At 44.2% G+C, this 19,919-nt stretch overlaps 1 protein-coding gene across 2 annotated transcripts in view; it reads left to right on the forward strand.

The window, feature by feature from the left end:
• LOC128306690 (uncharacterized) overlaps positions 1-19,919 on the forward strand; it is a 129,120-nt gene that overhangs the window by 61,286 nt on the left and 47,915 nt on the right. Inside the window, exon 1 of one of the 2 annotated variants that reach the window (XM_053044278.1) lies at positions 12,205-12,304. The exons of the other annotated variant lie outside the window; for it this stretch is intronic. Coding sequence (XP_052900238.1) covers positions 12,301-12,304 — 4 coding nt within the window. The 5' untranslated portion in view covers positions 12,205-12,300. Of the gene's footprint in view, positions 1-12,204; positions 12,305-19,919 lie in introns of those variants that run through there. 2 annotated transcript variants of the gene reach the window in all.

Raw genomic sequence — 19,919 nt, forward strand, 5'->3', positions numbered from 1 at the left:
ATAGAAGAAATGTGCAAGATTTGCCATCGTGAGCGACGATACGGATGATGATGTATCGAATATCAAGTACTGCTAGATTTATCATTAAATCTTTTGACAGCTTCATACCGCTAGTGTACCGTAAACGGAAGGAAATCGTTCGTTGCCCCTAAAAGGTATGCCATGCGGATAACAAATCTCTAATATGTTATTAATCTTCTACCGTTTATTCGAGCATATTATGCACTAAAATCCCAAATTATGTATTGTTTGTTTATTATATTATACATTTAAACTTGTTTACCTCAACTCTTCTTTGCTTCATATAAAGCTAAAGTGAAAATAAATCAATTGATAGTATCCATCAAGTTGTCGTATTAATGATTGCATACTATACAGGCGTTTAGTGGAAGGATCAAAAGGCGTTTAGTGGAAGGATTATGGAAGGATCAAACTCCTGTTACCACAACCACAACTTATGTAGAGACTAAAGAATTCCTGTGGAATTCAAACTTAACTTAAAAAAATAAATGAATAAATAAACAAATAAATAAATAAATAAATAAATAATTGAATAAAAACAAAAAAAAAAATAAATAAATAAATAAATAAATAAATAAATAAATAAATAAATAAATAAATAAATAAATAAATAAATAAATAAATAAATAAATAAATAAATAAATAAATAAATAAATAAATAAATAAATAAATAAATAAATAAATAAATAAATAAATAAATAAATAAATAAATAAATAAATAAATAAATAAATAAATAAATAAATAAATAAATAAATAAATAAATAAATAACTAAAAAAATAAATAAATCAACAAATAAATAATGAATTACACCAAATTATTTGCAATAATTGTACTGGCAGTAGATATGATGACCATATTATCTTTACATAATTTTTAACAACACCCAACGCATTGTGTCCTTGCAAAGGTAGGTCGCGGCTAGACCAGCCGTGGATGCTGCCTGACACGCTGCGTTATTTTAGCTTCTCAAAACGAATCTACCTGGACCTGGGAGCGATATTTTGAATTTATAGCGGGGGGGGTGAATTTAAGCATAACGAATTTATTTTTCACTTGACTCCAACGCCGTCCGCGCTTTGGAGGGATCATACTTATTTCGTACGATTTTTTTTCTCGCTGTCCTTATCAATGCTTCTCGTTTTCAGTGTTTGATTTGAGTTCATTTTCATCCCGGCGTTTGCCTTCTAGCGCAACGGTACCACACAGTGGGTGGAAAGGACGGGCGGAAAACAATTCCCTTATTGTTTAGTTTATTTTGTTTAGTTAAGTTTTTTGAACGCTACATGAAATAACAGAAGGGAAATATTTTATGTTGAGATCCGATAGAAACGAAACCTGTCTATGATATAAGTTAATATTAACTTATATTATTCGTAAGTTATACAATAAGCTGCTTCCACTGTGCAGGTGGCATAAAGTACAAAGCAAAGCTTGACTCCGTCTTGGATGAGATTTTTCGGGGTATCACCGGAAGCTTGAGATTATCCTTCAGGAGCAGTTCAAACAACACGAGCTCGTTTCGCGCAGCACCTCAAGCAGGGTAAGCAAATTCCCATCGTGCCGGCACTGGGAACGTTACCCTGAATTGTCCAAGAGCAGCGTCCGGGAAGCAGTCTTGGGACACATATCTCCCCGCCCGACCGCTGCGCGTAACGACCGAAATCTTAATAGCCCGCCCAGGATTGCAGGAAGCAGATTTTGTGAATGGCCCGCAAGGAACACCTTTCGCCTGCTTCGCCGATTGTCCACTGATGGAGGTATAATTGAGGTTGGGCATGAAGAACAAATTACATTTTGATGAAGGTGAGATCCTTGTTGGATACACGCGGAGGGCGGCTTGCTCAGCACAAGATTTGTATGTCGCACGACGACAATCACGGGTACCGGGTACGGGTGAATGAAAATGGAGGGGGGGGGGGATAAATGACGCCAACTCTGGTGATAGCCGGGATGACCTTTATGGGTTTCCATGGAGTGGTTGTTGGATAAAATTTTTGGTCGATCGGTTTTGGTGGTCGGTGTACGACATCCGGAACATTGTTGATGATGGGTACTGTTTGGTGGGTAGCGTTGGCGTCGATTATCATTATCCATCATCGTCGCAATCATCGGGCGTTTTGCTTTAAACACTCACGGAAATTGAATCCTCAACGCGGATCCCGTTCGCCGACCGCTCGTTGCTGTGTGGGATAGGCGGTGGTACATTTTACGCGTAGGCGAAGATCCTGACGAAATGTTAACGGCACGCATTCACGCCGAAAAGCAAAACAAAGCCCACGCCGGATCGTTTCAACCGTGGAAGTTTATTTTGCCGGGAAAATTGAGGACAAGTACTATTATTTTTCCCATTTTTCGCACCAAGTTTCCCGAATGCCAAACGAACCGGAGAATGGGTTGGGCAAGAAAATAAGACATCAAAACGTCACCTCAACGAAATCGGGCGAGAAGTAAGCGGAAAAACCCAATATTTCCGGTGCTAAAGGTGCTTTTTACAACAAGAAACTAAGATTTTTTAAATATTTGGCAGATTTCCTTCTTATTGCTTTTTGTTTTTGATACCGTGAGATGATCACGGCGGTGATGAGCGGTGCGAGAAAAGGGCAAAAAACGGATGATAATTACCATAATCACTTACACACAAGCATACAAAGTACACAAAGTACAATGCTGCCGCCAGATGTCAGCGTTGGAAGCAATGTGTGCAAAAAAAAGAAAAACAGGGGAAAAACAAGGGCGGAGAAAAGTTGTGCGCTCGAGAAAAGTTGGAACGCTTTGATGGGTAAGCTGTCGGAATAAATTCGGATTTTTCTTTTCCACGCTTTAAATATTTATCTCCCTTTTTTCTCATTGTCATCGCCATTTTGTCCCTTCCGCATAATATTTATTTTAGTCTTTGCCATCGATTACTTTAACCATTGTGATTGGTATGTACGATCTTTACTGAATTTTTCACGGGCTTCTGCTACGAAACCCGATTTGCTTGAGGAAAATTTGTGTTAATACGAGTGTGTTCTTCCGCCCCCCGACACGACTTGTGAGAAAATATGAATGTAACGTGCATGAATGCAACGGAAACTGGATTACTTTATGCTCGTTTCGCCCACACCGAGCATCCGGAGGAAGTTCATCACAGCGGTGGTGGTTAAAAATCAGACTAAAGCAGGTTAGCCCCTTTGCGGCTATAGATTCTTCACATTCGGATCTTCCTTTTTTTTTATTTTTGCTCCACCATCCCGAGCAAAGCGAGACTATAAAACGGTAAGGTACGAGAGTACGGTTCCGACATGGGTTGCAACGGGCGTGTGTCGAGAGTAAAACGATGAAAAGCTTATGTTGGTAGTGTTCGGTGATGGGATGGGAAACCTTCACATTACACACAACGGCAGTGACGCACCTGCACAATCATCCCCAGCAGCATGCGGGTTGATGAGTTAAGCCTTTAGTTTTAGGAAATACAGAATCAACTTTGTACCGTGGGTGGCGGGAATGGGAATTTCCGACCCCCTCCTATGGAAAGCTGCTCGGTTTTGGTTTACTTAGCTCAACCGGTCCACTCAATGCCCGGAAACGACGACCGGCATCACCTGCCAGAAAGTTTGCATACATATCCCCATACAAAGCCTCACTGTATTATAAAGTGTCTGTGTGTTCGTGTGGGAAAAGATTGGAAAAATGCCTCTAATTTCTACCTTCAAGTGCTCGGCAGCTCCCAGGTGCCAAGCAGACTCTTATTAAGGCACTCATGTAATGCGGGTTGCCTAACATTAGGCGTTTTGTTTTATCGATTCGGATGAAAGTATGCAATTTGCAGAGCGGCTTCACAAGAACAGCTTATTACAGGTCTATTAGCAGCTTATTGATTCTTCTCCACGAATGCTGCCCCATGGGTGGTGTGTTACTTCACCTAACCACACACGGCTGATATCGTTGTCGCATTAACAACTGTATCAGACGAAGGATGAAGGTGAGGTGCCAATGGTTTTAATTAACATCGAAGCGTGCGAAGGAAAACTCGCACTACCAGGAGTGCAAACGCAAGATGAAATTTGATCGCAAATAATCTTTGCACCTTTGCGGAGAACGCTAAAAATGCTAGGTTGAATAGTGAGAGATTTTGTCCCAAAATGCTGTGTTATAATAAGACGCAAACCAAAAATAAAATCCACCCTGCCTGTGGTGAATTCAGGCGCTTTGACGTCTCACTCTGCGTGGTCAAATTGTTTGGCAAAGTACGGAATAATTAGGTGCAAAAACTGCCCGCTCTATCTGCCCAGCCACTGCACGTTATCTCGCATCTCCACTAGGCCGGTTTTTTTTTCTCTGATCCGCTTACCTTTGCCTTGTCTCTCGCCGAATACCTAGACCTTGGGTAATGGGAACTAACGAACAAACACCTAGACTTTCACCGGCCTAGACTTTGGCCACAGCAGCGCCAAACTACCGAGGAGTAGTCAGTAAGTTGCGTTTGAATGAGTATAACGACCGCAACTTAAGGTGAGATTTTGGGGTGCGTTGCGTTGCCATGCGACTGGTTTTTTTGGGAGAAAACTTTTGTCCCGTCGCGGATAACGAGGTGGGACCAGCCCAGAAGCGTTGGAACTATTCTTTGAGCTTTCAAAATCTTCATCCAGAATGGCCGCGGTTGTGTGCAAGGGTTTCGAAATTATACCAAACAAATGCGTTGGCTAATGCAAGACGGCACTGGCAGGCACTGGTGGAACTCTGAGCAGGTTGCCACGTCCAAATTTGCCAGCGTTAGTCTGCCTCCGTATTGTGTAGATGTTGTGCAGTAAGAAAACTAAGAGCAGAATCCGGGGAGGGAAAAAAAGTCCGAAACTAACTTATTTCTTCTTTTTTCACCCCTTTTTCTTACCACCACTGCCCGTAATTTAGCATCCAATCTCGCCTCACTATCTCGGCTGCCGCGTCATTCGGTGTTTGCCAATGTGTCCATTGTGTGCGAAACAGTGGAGCAAAACTTCGGGACCAAACTTTTTGGTCCAGCTTTCCGGTCGTCGCAAATTCCGGGCGCCGCAAAAAAAAACACCACAACCCCCGTAACGTCGTCTATCACAATCGGGATTCCACTCCCGAAATTGTTGCTTGGGTCTCGTCGGACGAGTCTCGTTCCATCATTGATGAAGATGCCCGTTTGTTTGTGACGACCGTGTGTGCATGCGTGTAGAACGTTGCCGTACAAAACTACACGTACAGAACAAGCAACGAGCCTAATAAAAAATGATAATAATGGAGTCACTCGCACGGTGTATGGGGAAAACGCCCGACAACAAGAAAAACAAAATCCAAAACGAAAGGGGGCAAATACCGCATCTCGTCAACACATACAGCGAGCAGTGAGCAAAACCGCAAACCGGGCAATGAAATGAAGTTTACCGTGTCAAGTATTTGAAACATTTGCCTGCCGTTCCACCGCCAGTGACCGGACACGGCCGTGACATAAGATAGCGTCGGATGTATCCGGTCAGTGCTGGGCGTAAACTTTGTCCGGGATAACTAGCCGTCTGTTTTGCTGGTAGCATTTTGTTTCTCGGGTCTCGGTTCGGATCGTAGTAGTAAAGTTCCGTGCGAAAAGTTTGTTAATACCATGTTGGGAACTAGAACTCGGGAACGCAAGCTCCACTTCTCGATACGTGACGGAAAATTTAATCGACAAAATGAAGGGATATTGTTAAGCGCTCCCTTGGAAGTCAGAAGTGATCAGGACAACGATACACCGAAACGACTGCTAAGGAGATGAGAAAGAGAGAATGAAAAGGAAAGAGAGTGAGCGTAAGAGAGAGAGAGAGATGATGATAGTACGTTTGAAGTTTTCTTCGTCAAAGTAGACTGGAGTTCTGACAGATATTGAGCTACGACGTTGTTCAGTGAGCTGGTAACGTAGTCATAATGGTTCCTTGACGTGGTGATGTTGTGTAATTGATGATCTCATCCTCTCATCCATGTCGAACGCAGTTTGGAATGGGAGGAGCAGCCATTTGTTGGGTAGTTAAGGAAGATTTTTTATTGGAACTTACTACTTTACTACCACTTACAACGTTGTTGTACAGTTACAGCTACAGAAACAGATGGAATTTTCTGTAAATCAAAACAAGTTGCCATGTTGAGGTTTGTTATTATTGGAGTTATTGGAGCCGATCCTAACTTTTAGGTTCTGCCGAAAAAGTTATGCCGGGTGTGTTTGCTGTTCGAAATCAACGTTTGTCTTCAGTTAGTTCATTTATATAGTTGGTATAGTACGCTTGGAACAGGTTAACTAAACCCAGGTCAGGTTCTTAATGAAGGCTTCAACTTATGGAAGACACTTCGTAATGATGTCCGCAGTGATTAGAAGTCCTGAACGAAAGAGCATTTCTCATTCGCCGACCGTCCACCGCAAAGGGAGCACAATTCTGATATCGCAATCTGAAATGTGTGACTACTGTGAGTACCTCATCCTAGACAGATATATCTTAATCGATTGTACAGGACATAGAAAACAAAAACCAAGCAACTCAGGATATAACTTAGTCTTAACATTAGCTAACAACGGCAAAAGAGAACAAAATATTTAAAATTTTCTTTAAAAATATGACATTAGGATAAGAAATGACATTTGATATGCTCAGAAGAATGCATATGTAATGTAAATAAGATGTCAAGTAAAGAGATGAAGTAATGACATGATGATGTCCTCTATGAGAAAGAAATAAAATAAACTATCGTCATAGGTAATGTTGTGTCGTGAGCGAAAGAGCTCTTTCAATCGCTCTGCTCATCTAACTGAGCACGCTCAATGCGCTTCGTAGTTAAAAACAGGTAGCTCTTCGCTGTGCGATCAGTGCTCCCAAGAGCTGAGCGCTGTGTGAATTGCGCTCCAAAGAGCTATGAGGAGCGTTATTTAATGAGGAATAAATATGATAAACATTGTTTGGAAAAAAAATCCCTGGGAAACAGGATCAATAAAAATCATAAAATAAAAGGACATTTGAATGGAATGTAAATCAGAAAATAATATATTTGCAAAGGGAAAGGGTAAAGAGCTACCTCGCGCTCACCGCTCACTGAGCTGTGCGAGAACGGATCGCACTGCTCATTCGAAAGAGCTGCTTGACCCATCACTAGTCATTGGTACTTTTTTGTCTCATATCGCATGATATGTGTAGAAGTTGTATGTTATTTATATTCATATCGACCCACTCTAGATAAGGCTACCAAGCGATCGAATCATGCTGTGGAATGTAATTATGAGTAATGTGCTAATGAAGGGATCGTAAAAGTTTTTGGTGACCAATATAAACTACCGAATGTTTACTGTCTCAATTACTCAATTCTTAGAAGAGCTGGTTGATACAGTCGATGACGCTAAATTTTGTCTCGTAGTCACCAATTTTTCACAGTAGCCATCAATTTTTTACAGTTGGCATCAACTTTTGTCTCTAAGTCACTAATTTTTGTTACTTATTCATATTATTGTGTTTGTACACAATATCTAGCGAAATGCACTGCTTTTTATTTTATTGATAAATGAAATTAAATTTATTGTGAATAAAGTATTTAACTTTATTAATTTATGTAAAAACATTAAGTTTTATCGGTAATTTTGCGGCACTGGAAAAACCTTTCAATCATTTTTTTTTTTCAATTTAGCAGGTGAGAAACAATTTAAATTTCAATTGTATTTATTTATGCTAAAATAAACATAATATAAAGGTAAATTAATTTTTTTATGTTTTATTGATCTAATTCCAGTAAATATTTCATACATGTGAGGTAATCATACAAGCTTTCTTTCTACGTGCAGTACTTGACAACTTGACACAAAAATTCGTGAGACAAAAATTCATGCGTTAGAGACAAAATTTAGCGGCAACGACCGTAATTAGCCCTAGTTTATCATGCAAACTGGAGGACATGGGAGATTAGTCCACCCTCGGTAATGTCATTTATCAGGAAGCCAATAGCGATATCGAATGACGCTGATGTGTCGAGCCGTGCATCAGCTGTAATATGCATTCCGATTAAACCACTCATTCCAAAAGCAAACAAAAGCCTAACAGTGGATTATGCAACTCATTAATGCTGAAATGAAAAGGTGGGAAGCGGAAACAATTCCTCCTCCCCCTCCCGTGGTGGGTGTGCTTAATGAGGTGAGTGAATGTATTGGCGCCTTGGGCAAAATGCTTCTTCCAACCGTTTGATTTCCGATGCGTCTTGAACCGTCCGCGGAACCGCAACAAACGAATAATAATTAAAAAACAACCATCCTCCAATAGCAATGTTGTGGCTACGAGCTTCCCCATTTTATTTTCTGTTCATGTGGGGTTGCACTTGTGCTGCAGCTCGCTGCAGCATTCTTCCCCATCGAAGCAGCATGAACTATGTTGCAACATTAAACACAATCACACACACACACACACATACTCTCTCTTTCGTTCCACCGCTGCATGTGCCCATGTTGTGCTAGCAGCATTTCTTGCGGCGGTAACTGTTATTTCTTCGCCGCCCCGCGGAAAGATACTGCCGAAGAAGCGCATTCGGAAGCGCAGCGACCGTGATGCAAACCCACCCCCTGCGCTTTGGCCCTCGCAATCTATAGCGGTGCATGGTTCCGCGCGTGCGCCTCGGGCTTTTGCAACCGGTACTGCGCGAACGGAAACACACCGCAGCCGCAGTCAGTTCGCTTCCCGGCGCAGTGCCGAACGGTTCGGGACGGGTTATTCGCGCAACTTCGCCCAACATCGATCGGACGCACGTGCGCTTCGGCTTTGGCGAAATTCTTCTGCTCTCTCGCGCGTGTGCATCGTCTAAACGGGCGCGTTTGTGTGTGCGAGTGTGTTTATTAGTGTGCGAAAGCATTTCCAGTTATGCTGCCTGTTCTAGGTAAAGGCCATCGGTTTCGCGATCATCACCACTTTGGCCAAACAAGTGTTTGTGGAGTATTGTTTTACATGTTTTCGCTTAGTTACGCATTTCGCTACACTCAACGATCCAAACGGGGTTGCTATCGGGATTAGTGACATTCGTGACGAGATGTTTGGCGTACGGGGGTTTGCGTCAGTGAATTTTCCTTGAATTTTGTCATCACCCATGATAATAGCGGCCGCGGCAAGAGCGCTTGCGTGTGCCAAGTATACAAAATATGCCGTGCGTTCTTGCGCTTGCCACGGCTTACGTGCGCCACATGGTGATAAAGGTACCATTACACGGCAACATGCGGTAAATGTTGTAACGGGGCGCTACAATCCGCGAAGGTTGAATGATTTTTAAATGGGTTTAAAGCTCACTGATGTGATGCTAAAAAGTATCCTCATGCAGAGGTGAAATTTGAATCGAAAAATTTATTTTCTTCCACCTTATTGTTTGCTGCAATTTGTTTATCTGATAAAGGACTTGTTGCAAAGTTTCGGATTTCGTCAGTAAATCTTTAAAAGCATCGTTTATATGAGAGGCGTTCAAAATTAATTACTGGTCTTTTACTCGTTTGCAACAGGAATAGGACTCGATCCTCGAAATCACAACCCTTTTTATTTGCTTTAATGGTGGCGCCCTCTCCCGTCATTCGTTCTAAGCGCCGATCCTCTAGGACTTTGATAGGTACTCATGGTACTTTTTCACGCACTTTTCCTAGTTTGTTATGTTGGTCAGAGTCTTAGAGAATTCCAAGTTGGAAAATAAAGTACCTAAGTTCATTGCAGTAACGCCACTTTATTACAAATAATTTAATGTAATAAAAAGTCACTATTAATCTAGATATTGTATGTTTAGCAGGTGATGTTTAGTAGGTTGTATGATTAGGTGCAGGGCCATAAGAGCTGACAAAATAAATATGATATAACAAGAAAAGAAAATTAGATTCTAATTAGACATGCACCGTGTACATGCACCTTTATTCCTGCATGAGGGAGACCAAGAATACCGGTTTGTGAATCATGTTCTCCACCGCGTCTTGCCGTGTAACTCAGCGCACCAATTTGCAAATGTTGCTTTGTTTTTTATCTCGCTGCCCTGTCATCATGTCCCAAAAAACAAAAAAAAAATATTGGCCGTTAGACCAAAGCACTAGCCGAGCGGTGGGAAACCCGGAGCGCAACAGAACCGCACTGCCTTCCGATGGCTACTTTTCCTTCTCTTTTTTTTGCGTGTACACCCTGTTCAAGTTCAACCCGTTTAGTGGATCGGGCCGTGGTTTGTTTTCGTGCGACGTTGCGACGCACTTTCCCAAATCGATCTATTTATGTGTTCGATTGTGAGGTTAGGATGGGCACTCATCGGTTGTAGTTTCACCCCCCCTTTGGTGGCTGGTTTCGCCCCGAGCCGAGTCGTACGCGGTTTTTGGAAAGTGCGCAGTCGGGTGGGAAGAACACGCACCCGCTCTAGAATGTTCTCCTGCACCTCATATACCCGCCCCGCCCTAAACCACACGCGAAGGACGTTTATTCGTAACGATTTTCCATTTTCCGACATGGATTTTCCGCGATGGTTCCGCGCATCAAACGAGGCTCGGCTTGCGGCACCGGACTTCGATTTCCACCCTTTCCGGGCCTAAATTCGTGGTCGGAGTCGCTTTTTTTTTGTTCTTTGGTGGATGTGTTTTTCTTTGCGTTCTAGTCGTAAACCCCTGGGCCCTGGTAAACGAATTTAGGTCAGCTTGTGTCGCTTGTTCACGAGCAAACCCTGACTCGGCTGTTCGATCAGCACGGCAGCACAATTTGTCTCACTTGCATAAGCGCTACTCTGTTTCGGCTCCACAAAACAACAGCTTCACCGCGCGTTAAACACGCCCTCGGTGGAATGTAATGGGCAGCTAAGGTGAGGCTTCTGAGTGAGGCCATTGGAACACCTTGTCGGAGAGTCCTCCACAGGTCACGCAACCTACCGGACGGGTCCTTCTTCCTCGCCAAAAAGGCAACAGTTCTCCCCTTTGAACCTCATCCTCTTGCCGGTCCCCACCACGCGTATTGCGTAAAGGCCTCGTTACAGTCTCGTTCTCAAAATAGTTCTCCAAATGGAGTATTTGCCATTGTTAACAGCGCAGTCTTTTATTTTATCGCAAGTGATTTATTTTCGTACGCCTCACTTTCGGGGCGTCAACGCAATGGAAAATGTCAAGTGCCGCAAACGGGGCAAACAATATTTCACCTTTTTAAAACCTCCAACCCGTCAGGCGGGCGCACATCAGCGCGAATGATGACAAGTTCCGCAAGCGCACGTTTCCAAATGTATCCAAATGGGGCAAGTTCGTTAAATGTTTGCACTGTCTTACCTGTGTCTTACCTTCCCCCCCCGAACCCGGGGGCGGTATTGAGAAGATTTAATGAGACACCATTTTGTTAACGTAATGACTTTCGGAGGAATGTTGCAACCCGGGGGGGTGGGGGGGGGGGGGGGAGAATAATTCCCGGTGATGGTTTCGGAATGAAGGGAGAATAATGAGAAGAATTGTTGGCTTTATTTTTGTTGGTTGTATCAATTAGCGTTAGTCGAGTTTGTTTAGTAAGTGCCGATGTACGTCTCTTAATTTTTAAAACAAGTTTTTAACTGTCAGCAAACAATGCCTAATTATGATGCATATCGGGGGGTTTTGAACAAGACATCACCTTCGAGGATATAAAAATTTAAATTGCTTGTTAAATGGGCGACCATTAAAATTAAAACAAACCGGACTCATTTCAATATCAATTCCTGCCCTTTTTTCTCTGCGTAAGCCTTTCGCCAAAAACCTTATCATTCGATAGGTCTGACAGGTGGTGTTATCTGGTGGATGTTTCGGTGCGTGTTTTTGATTTCCTTCCAAGAACGGCACTGCCTGAAATCGAAACCCCAACTCCCAACCTGGTGCCTCACTGTCTCATCCATCAAGATAACGCACCGCAAATGTAGTTTCCGACTGGTGCAGAAAGTCATCCAGCGCCGGTCGAAAAGCAACGCGCACGAAGCCGCACCGTTTGTAGCCAAAGTGCATATCGCTAGTGTGGGTTGAACAGTGAAACAGTGACTACTGAGGGAAGGAAAAAAATGCACGTTACACATTTACCTAGCGTGCTGGTAACACACGATCAACATTGAGCTAAACGTACGCGACACGCCTGGCTGCATTCGGGGCAAGGTGCAATAAAAAGCGAGTGAAACGTGATTTGTGTTTTTTTTTTCGTTTGTTCCTGGTTTTGTTAGTTCCGAAAATCAAAGCACCAACTGCAATCAACGGTGCTCGGTTATAAGCACCAGTGGAGGCGCCGTCATCAACCTGCTCATCGCAAAAGCAAAGTCATCGCCAATCATGGGTAAATAACGCTTACACAAAAAGGGAAAGGAGTTGGAGTTGGTGGAGGGGGAAGGAGGGAGGGAGGAGAAGGGGATGATTGTCAGAAAGGAGATTGAAAATTGGGAACGGGACGTGGTTCAGCATTCGAACCGTTCGGAGCTGTCATTTTTCCAATAGTTTTCCGCTCGATGGCAATAAATTACGTACGCTTCAGCTCGAACGCTCGCCCGAAACGGCTGGGAAGCAAACATATTTCCAATGATTTATAGAACGATAGTGCCGAACGTAGTGTGTAACATTTACGCATTAAAAAGGGCATATAAGTCCCCAACCAATTTTCTCTAATTGCGTCCGTTCATTTTGAAGCGATTGGCCTGTGGCACACTGTAAATTTAGGCTTCATTGAGTAATAGTATGATATTATGATTTTAATGAAATCTTTTGATGCCAGTTTTGTAAAGAGAGGTACAAATTTACATAGAAAGTAGACTTTGTGTTGCGTTTCGAAAGGTATACCAATTTTGCACCAAAAAAAACTATTCTAAAATTGGCCTTTCATCAGGATATCTTCCGTTGGCATATGGCCACAAACAAATATACCCCAGAAAAAGGCATCGGTCTAGACGAGTTGGGCCTTGGCTAGCTTCTAGACATCTCATTTGACCGTGACGATTTCTATTAGTGATTGAGGCTATGATATCTTCAATCAGCTTTACCACGCGGTATGAGTTCCAGGTCCTCCAGATGCTGAAGTTTGCAATGAAAACTAACAGCACCAAAGTGCCCATGAATTGAAGGTTGAATCAATACCATCTGTTGCAAAGTTTCGGATTTCGTCAGTAAAGCCTCGTTTATATGAGAGACGTTCAAAATTTATTACTGGTTTTTTACTCGTTTGCAACATAAATAAGGCTCGATCCTCGAAATCGCAACCCTTTTTATTTGCATCGATGGTGGCGCCCTCTGCCGTCATTCGTTATTCGTTATACAGCTCATAGAGTTCGAGGTTGTAGTGGCTTCTCTGTTATCCTGCCACACATAGAGGGTCTTTCCTTCTTTCCTTTTGAGTACAGGCAGTCCCCGAGATACGCGGATTCGAAATACACGGTTTTTGGAAATTTGACAGCTGAGCTAGTTTATAGCACAAAATCTTGGCAAAAAGGTGAAAAATTGGTCGACAATACTATTCTGTGTCATAAAAAACCATTTGTTTTTAACTTATTTTAATATATTCTTTCTAAAAATCACCTGATTCGCGGAATAAATTAAGTGCACAGAAGGAAGTCGACTCTGTGACTTTGAGGTATAAACGAAATTGCACCAGGGTTCGGCTTACGCGGGAATTCGAGATACGCGGATTTTTCTCGGGTTATAGGGGTCCGCTATAATAGCGTATCTCGGGGACTACCTGTACTGGATATGAGTTCTTAATACCTTAACACCTTCGCTCGTTGCTGGGAGGTCCCAGAGTCCTCCAATATCTGCAACATAAGAGAAATCTAACACAGAGCTTTGACGCCATGACGTACGTGTTGATAACACCACACTTTATCTTCTACACTAGAACGCCCATTTGTGTACCAACAGAAAAAATACACACACCAAAAACACCACTCAATCAACAGCCTTTTTGGCACGCCATGTTTGCACGCTAGAATTTGAATTTTAATACCAAAATGACCACACCCAAACCCGTATGCGTGTGGTGGTGGTGGTGGTGCTGCTGCTGCTGCGGAAAACGGAAAACGATACCGTAACAATGTCACTCTGGTGCGTGCGTTCAGCTCAATGGGTTGGTTGATTGAATATCCATCGTCCACCGGTTTGCCGATTGCTTGTCCCAGTCTCGAGCACCATCCTGCGACGGCTTCCGGTAGCGTTTGATTCATTTCCATTCCTTCGACGCTTCGCTTCCGGCGGACGGAGGATATGTGGGTTCCGCACGTTCGACAATCATCAACAGCATCATTACCGTCTGCCAGGGTTTTGTGCAAGTTGCATCCGAAGGTTGTTCCATATGAGATCTATAATCAACTGCGTACCGAATCCCCTTGCCAGTGGTGAGGCCTTGGTGATAGGCACGCATATTGATAACCTTCCACCAAGGCACCAATTCTTAAGCCGTTGCGATGGCTAGCGAAGGTTTGCTCTCGTATCTTCGCCCACAGATTTTACATCAGACCGGGTTGGTTTTCGGTGTGGTTGGCTTCACTCAATTAAGAAACCTCTCGCCCAGCACAGTCTGTCCAGTGTGCACCGGACGGTACTAATGATCGGATTGCATCGGAGCCACCGTGTCGGAGATGTTCTTGTCTGTTTCCGAAATAAATTTCAATCAAAGACGGTCCACTCCACCGTAGGGGGACTGGCTTTACTGGCTGTAGCTTTATTTGTCTGCTGCACATACAAATACCAACCAACCCACCCGGTTCGGTAAGAAAATACACCCCGTTTTCCCCCCAGCTGCGGGTCTGGAGGTCCCAGGGAAATTCCCCAGTCCAATTCTGGAGCTACAAAACCAGGCCACTGCATGCAAACCAATGTCAAGTTCGGGCCTTTGTTCATCTCATTCGATTACGATTTTGTCAAGACTTCTGAGCACGCCGCACCTGCCCACCGCTTGGATGTGGTTGGTGCGATGCGATGTATATACGTACAGCAGGGCGTTTAGAATTTCAAATGAGCAGCAACCCCTTGCATCAAGACCCACCAGGCCGACCCCACTGGTGTCGCTTCGCAATCGATCTATTTTATCGCATCGTGTTTGCGAGATGTCGATTGAACGTCGCCGGTAGCACGGGCACGTGCGCAATGGGGTGGGTTGTTGTAAGCCTCCCAAAAAAAAAACCCGATTTCGATGATGATACATTGTTGATGAAACGGGGGCGGCTTTTTTCTGTCGGATTGAGGTCGATGCGATCTAGATTTACAACTATTTTCGAGCAATGTTCGAGCTCGTTGCCTGAGACGAATGTCACGCGTGATATTAAATTACCCGTAACTACACCGCCTCACATCAACGGGGAAAACCCGCCACTAGGGAAAAACGGCGCTCTATTTTCCATCAAACCGGATGTTACAAATATTATTTTGGCTGCGCGTGCTTATAAACGCAGGCGGTTCCCTCCGGGAGGAAAGCTAATTAAAAGCAAAACAAAAACCCACCGACGCCGGAATGTGCCGTCCCAAAGTGATGGATGTGATTGCAAAAGCAACATGCCGTGCCGTGGAAAATCTTTTTATTTCTCTCAATGTGCTGTTGGGAAAACGGTGGGGAGAAAGACAATATTTTTCGACTTCCCCGGAAAACCGCATTCCAAAGGCGGCTTGAAAGCAGGAAAATTAGACATTGAAAACCCAAGCTTCGATTTGGTTAAACGATTTATTTAAAAAGCAAACGCATGCTCGTTCGGGGTAAATGTAAACGGCTACAAGATGGGTGCGATGGGTCTCACGGGTTTGCGCTTCACCGCCCACAACGCTGCAGCACAACAGCGATGTGGGAAATTCGGCTGCCGACGGTTTACTGCATGCCGGAACCGAATGCAAGTATGCCGCAAACCGTGCCGGAAGCGTCCGATTTACGGGATCAGGAAGCAACCACACATGGCGGTCGGTAGCGATAGCACGCCACACCTCGGCTCGAGACAACGATGCCAAGTGGGGGAAGTTTTTGGGGAACCAGCGGCGCGGGCGCGTAAAGTCGTACAAGATTATTAATTATTATCGATTAACACTACATGTGTTTGTGTGCCCGGTGGAGAAGGGAGCAAGTTTATTTCCGGATAATATCATACTCATTACTTAGGTAACACACTCCAAATCACATCCCCTAATCTGGCTGCGTGTCGGTGTCGGTCGGACACGCTATCTGCCCTTGGTTGACCGACGGTCGACATACGGTCTGCCACTGGACGGTCGCGTGGGAACGCTCGTAAGCTTACCGGTTGTCTGCTCACACTGTGGCCGTCCCTGGGATATGGGCGTATTACTGAGTGAAAAATCACGTGCCAAAGAGATATTCTTACTACCCGGGCAACGAACGCTATACTGATTCTACCTATGACGTGTGTTAGGTGCGTTTAGAAGGTTCACTCACTATCCCAAATGACTAACACCTACAGTGTGTGACATAAATATACGGGCAACAGTTTTTTTTTTGAGGATGACATAATAAAGTTAAGTTCATAAATACAGAAATCTTAGAGAGATTTGCAGTACTTGCAGGAGATAAACACACTTGAATGGTATAGTTAGGTTATGCACTGTATTTCTATACAGCATGGAACTTTTTTCTTCAAACCATAAAGAAAGCACTAACACTAGTTTCCCACTCGGCGTGAATCATCGTAATGAGTTATAAAAATACCGAGCAATTTTTCCATAACCTTCAACACCGACCTAGAATTCAGCATTATATTATTAAGCATGAAAGGGTACGCGCCATCGCCCTTTTTGTACACGTATTAAACGCATCGCACGCGAAACATTACTGTGGCTTGGGTTTTATTAACATTTTCTCGACCCGGTTTTATGCTGTGCCAGGATGATAAATAGTGGGTGCCTTCGGTGGGAAGTAAACAGCACGCTCCGGCTAGCGTCGAGACACAAAAACCACGCATGGTAGCAACCACCGAAAGACACTCCGGTTTGGCCGAAAACTTCCCCCGGGACGAAACCGAACAGTCCTTCGGCAAAACCAATCAAAGGCGTGCAGGTTTGGAAAACTTCGCTCAATCATTCAACGGCTACATTCATTATCAAATTTAATTAAAGTTCAGCCCCAACTCCACGCTGGGGTCGGACAGCTGGGTTGTGTTGTCGTCCGTTCCCACACACCCGAGATGCGGGAGCGGTTCTTTAGGTTCACCAATTAGCCGTTGCGTTCACCCATCCCCGGGCACACGGTACGACAAGGAAAAATACGTTTGCAGGTGTGTGTGTGTTTGGGAAATTTTTCCCTTACCAAATACGGTTCATTTAATCGAAAACGATATTTGCGCTACGCAATGTCAGGTGAGAAGCAAACTGCTCCTCGTAATAACTTCGCGTGGAAATACTGGCTAAGTACGGTTACGAGTCGATGGCGCAAATATTTACTCCAATTTTGACTTTTACCTTTTTTACAAGGGGAAAAAAGGCTCCCAAAGAAGGTGCTGGGGGTGGTGGGAAGGGAGGGAGGCAAGGCGGTGAAAACCCCCTGCTGAGAAAAACGCAGCTCCATAAGATCGATTTCGCACAGGATCAAGCATTCCTTGCTGCTCGTCTATAGCAGGCAAAGGAAAATCGTTAAACCCCACGCCGGTCCGCTTGGGGTGAGAAAATGTTCCACCCCTTTCACCGTTCAACCAACCAGCGTTCGCACGTGCTCCCACGTGTAGCCGTGGGGTGACGGTAACGTTGTTTGCCCTCCCGGGGTGTGCCCGAAATTAGTTTGCACGGCCGCTTGTTACCGATCGAATTGCAATGCGCGTTGCCTACCTTCCAGGCGCGTATGCGCTTCGATGCCGATTGATGAGTCACGCGCCTAGTGATGGGAGTTCCGAAGGGGATTAATGGATCTACTCCGACTTCGAAACCGAAAACAAAGAGTTCAGCTTCGAAAAACAATCCGATATCTAATCTGGATTACTCCGGAACTCCGAATAATAGGTCAGCTGATAATTGTTTGGCTTAACACATAGATTGCGTTAGTAGATTTAAATCTATATCATTTTTAGTTTTTTTTATTTATTCAGAGACGGCCAGGACGTATTGCTTTTTTTTCTAACTCCTCCTCCTCTCCTAACTCCTAACTCCTAATTAGTCCGGATTCGACTCCAGATTGCTCCAAAGACGACTCCGAGTTTGATACTCTATTAATCCAGAATCGACTCCGAATTTGTTTGAGTCAGACATCACAGACAATTTTGAAGCACAACCAACACTGTTCCGCACTGAATGTTGGTGGAAGTCGTCGAAACATGCACCAGGCTCTGTGGTTTCGATTTTACCCAACACTAGCGTACACCCTCGAAATCTGTGAGGTTTTTGGGGTTTGAGTTGAGTTGTGCGTGTATGTGTGTGGAGTAAAGGGGTTGAGTATAATTAATCGCAATTCGCGAAACGCCTCGATGGTGTCGATATCGAGTATCCAGCGAAAAGCCATCAACAAACGACGTTAGTGGCGTGTCGTGTGACGTACGCTTGCGACCTGCAGCGACCGCTCGAATCACCAACACACGGCGCCGTGTATGTGTGTGTGTTACAGATGAGTTACTTCGCCCATTAACGCAGCAGAACCCAGCACGGCCCGGTGTGCCTTTGAACTTAACGCGGCAAACCTCGGGGTTGGGGGTTGGTTTCCAGTCCGGCACCAGAGAGCAGAAACGGTTTCGGAAGACGCGGGTGATAATTAATTCCATCAGGAGCGCCACCGAAACGTCTAGGCTCCATTTACTGGGTGTCATCCGTAAGCCCGGGCGGCTGGGATGGGAATTTCTTTATTTATTCATACGCCGAAACCCTGGCGTGTGTGGCGATCGCAGCGCAATGTCTGGCAGACAGGTTGCCGACCCGGCCGCACCGATCGTGTGACAGCTCGTCGTTACTCACCAATACCAGCAACCGAATGTCAATCAAAACGCTCTGTGCCATATTGTGCGAGAAAATAAGGGAAGGGAAGAAAAACCTCCCCTGGCCCCTGGTTAGTTGGATGGATTGCATCGGCATTTCGATGGATATGTTGCGTACGGAGCAGGTTCATAAATTTTGACTACCGCATAATTACGTTTCTTCCCACCCTGGCACAATCTCGGCCACTCCAGTAGGGGAAGCGAGGACGAATAAAAAAAACAGTTTCCTTTCGCTGGAGGCCACCCATTACGCGGTGTTCGGATGGAGAAACATGAAAATCTCATCGTGTGCAAGTGGTACGGCTTGGTCACAACATGAAAAACAACAGAATCCTTGCTTTCGGACAACGGCCATTAACCGGCACGACGGTGTCGGTTCGCATGAATGCTTAATGAAACATTGCCCGACGCGACACGTAAGAGCCCGCGACGGTTAACGTCCGGCAGGGCGAGAAATCGGGAACATATGGTCTTCAATTAAATTGTGCCGAAGGAGGCGAAGTAGCTGTAGATGATATGGTCGATACGAACGTCTTTTGTTGCTTGAGCTGTATCAATTGTGCAGTTTAGGGCTCAGTCAATTATTACGTAACGCTGATAAGGGGAGAGGGTGTTACGTACCAGCGTTACGATTTGTTACAGAGGGGGGGTTTTACTTTTTGTTACGTAACATGCAATAAGATTACACTTAGATTCCCGCTTCATAGTATATGTATGAAAAATTAACTTATTTTAGGGATTTTTATACAAATTTCACGTTATCTTTCTTCTTGTCGACTGTTTAATGGTCAAGTTTCTTGAAATCTTCTGATACCAACTCATTGTTACTGATGTCCACTCAGATGGTGATTTTGAATTCCGGTGTGTAGTAGGGGATGCAGTTTATACCCAATGTCATGACTCGTGAAACAAGTATTGAGGGGGGGTCTACGAAATGTTACGTAATTAATGGAGGGAGGTTACCTCCAGTGTTACGTTTTGTTACAATAGGTAAGGGGGGGAAGCGGTCGAAAATTGACA

Source organism: Anopheles moucheti, chromosome X (genome assembly GCF_943734755.1).
Source record: "Anopheles moucheti chromosome X, idAnoMoucSN_F20_07, whole genome shotgun sequence".
NCBI lineage: Eukaryota > Metazoa > Arthropoda > Insecta > Diptera > Culicidae > Anopheles > Anopheles moucheti.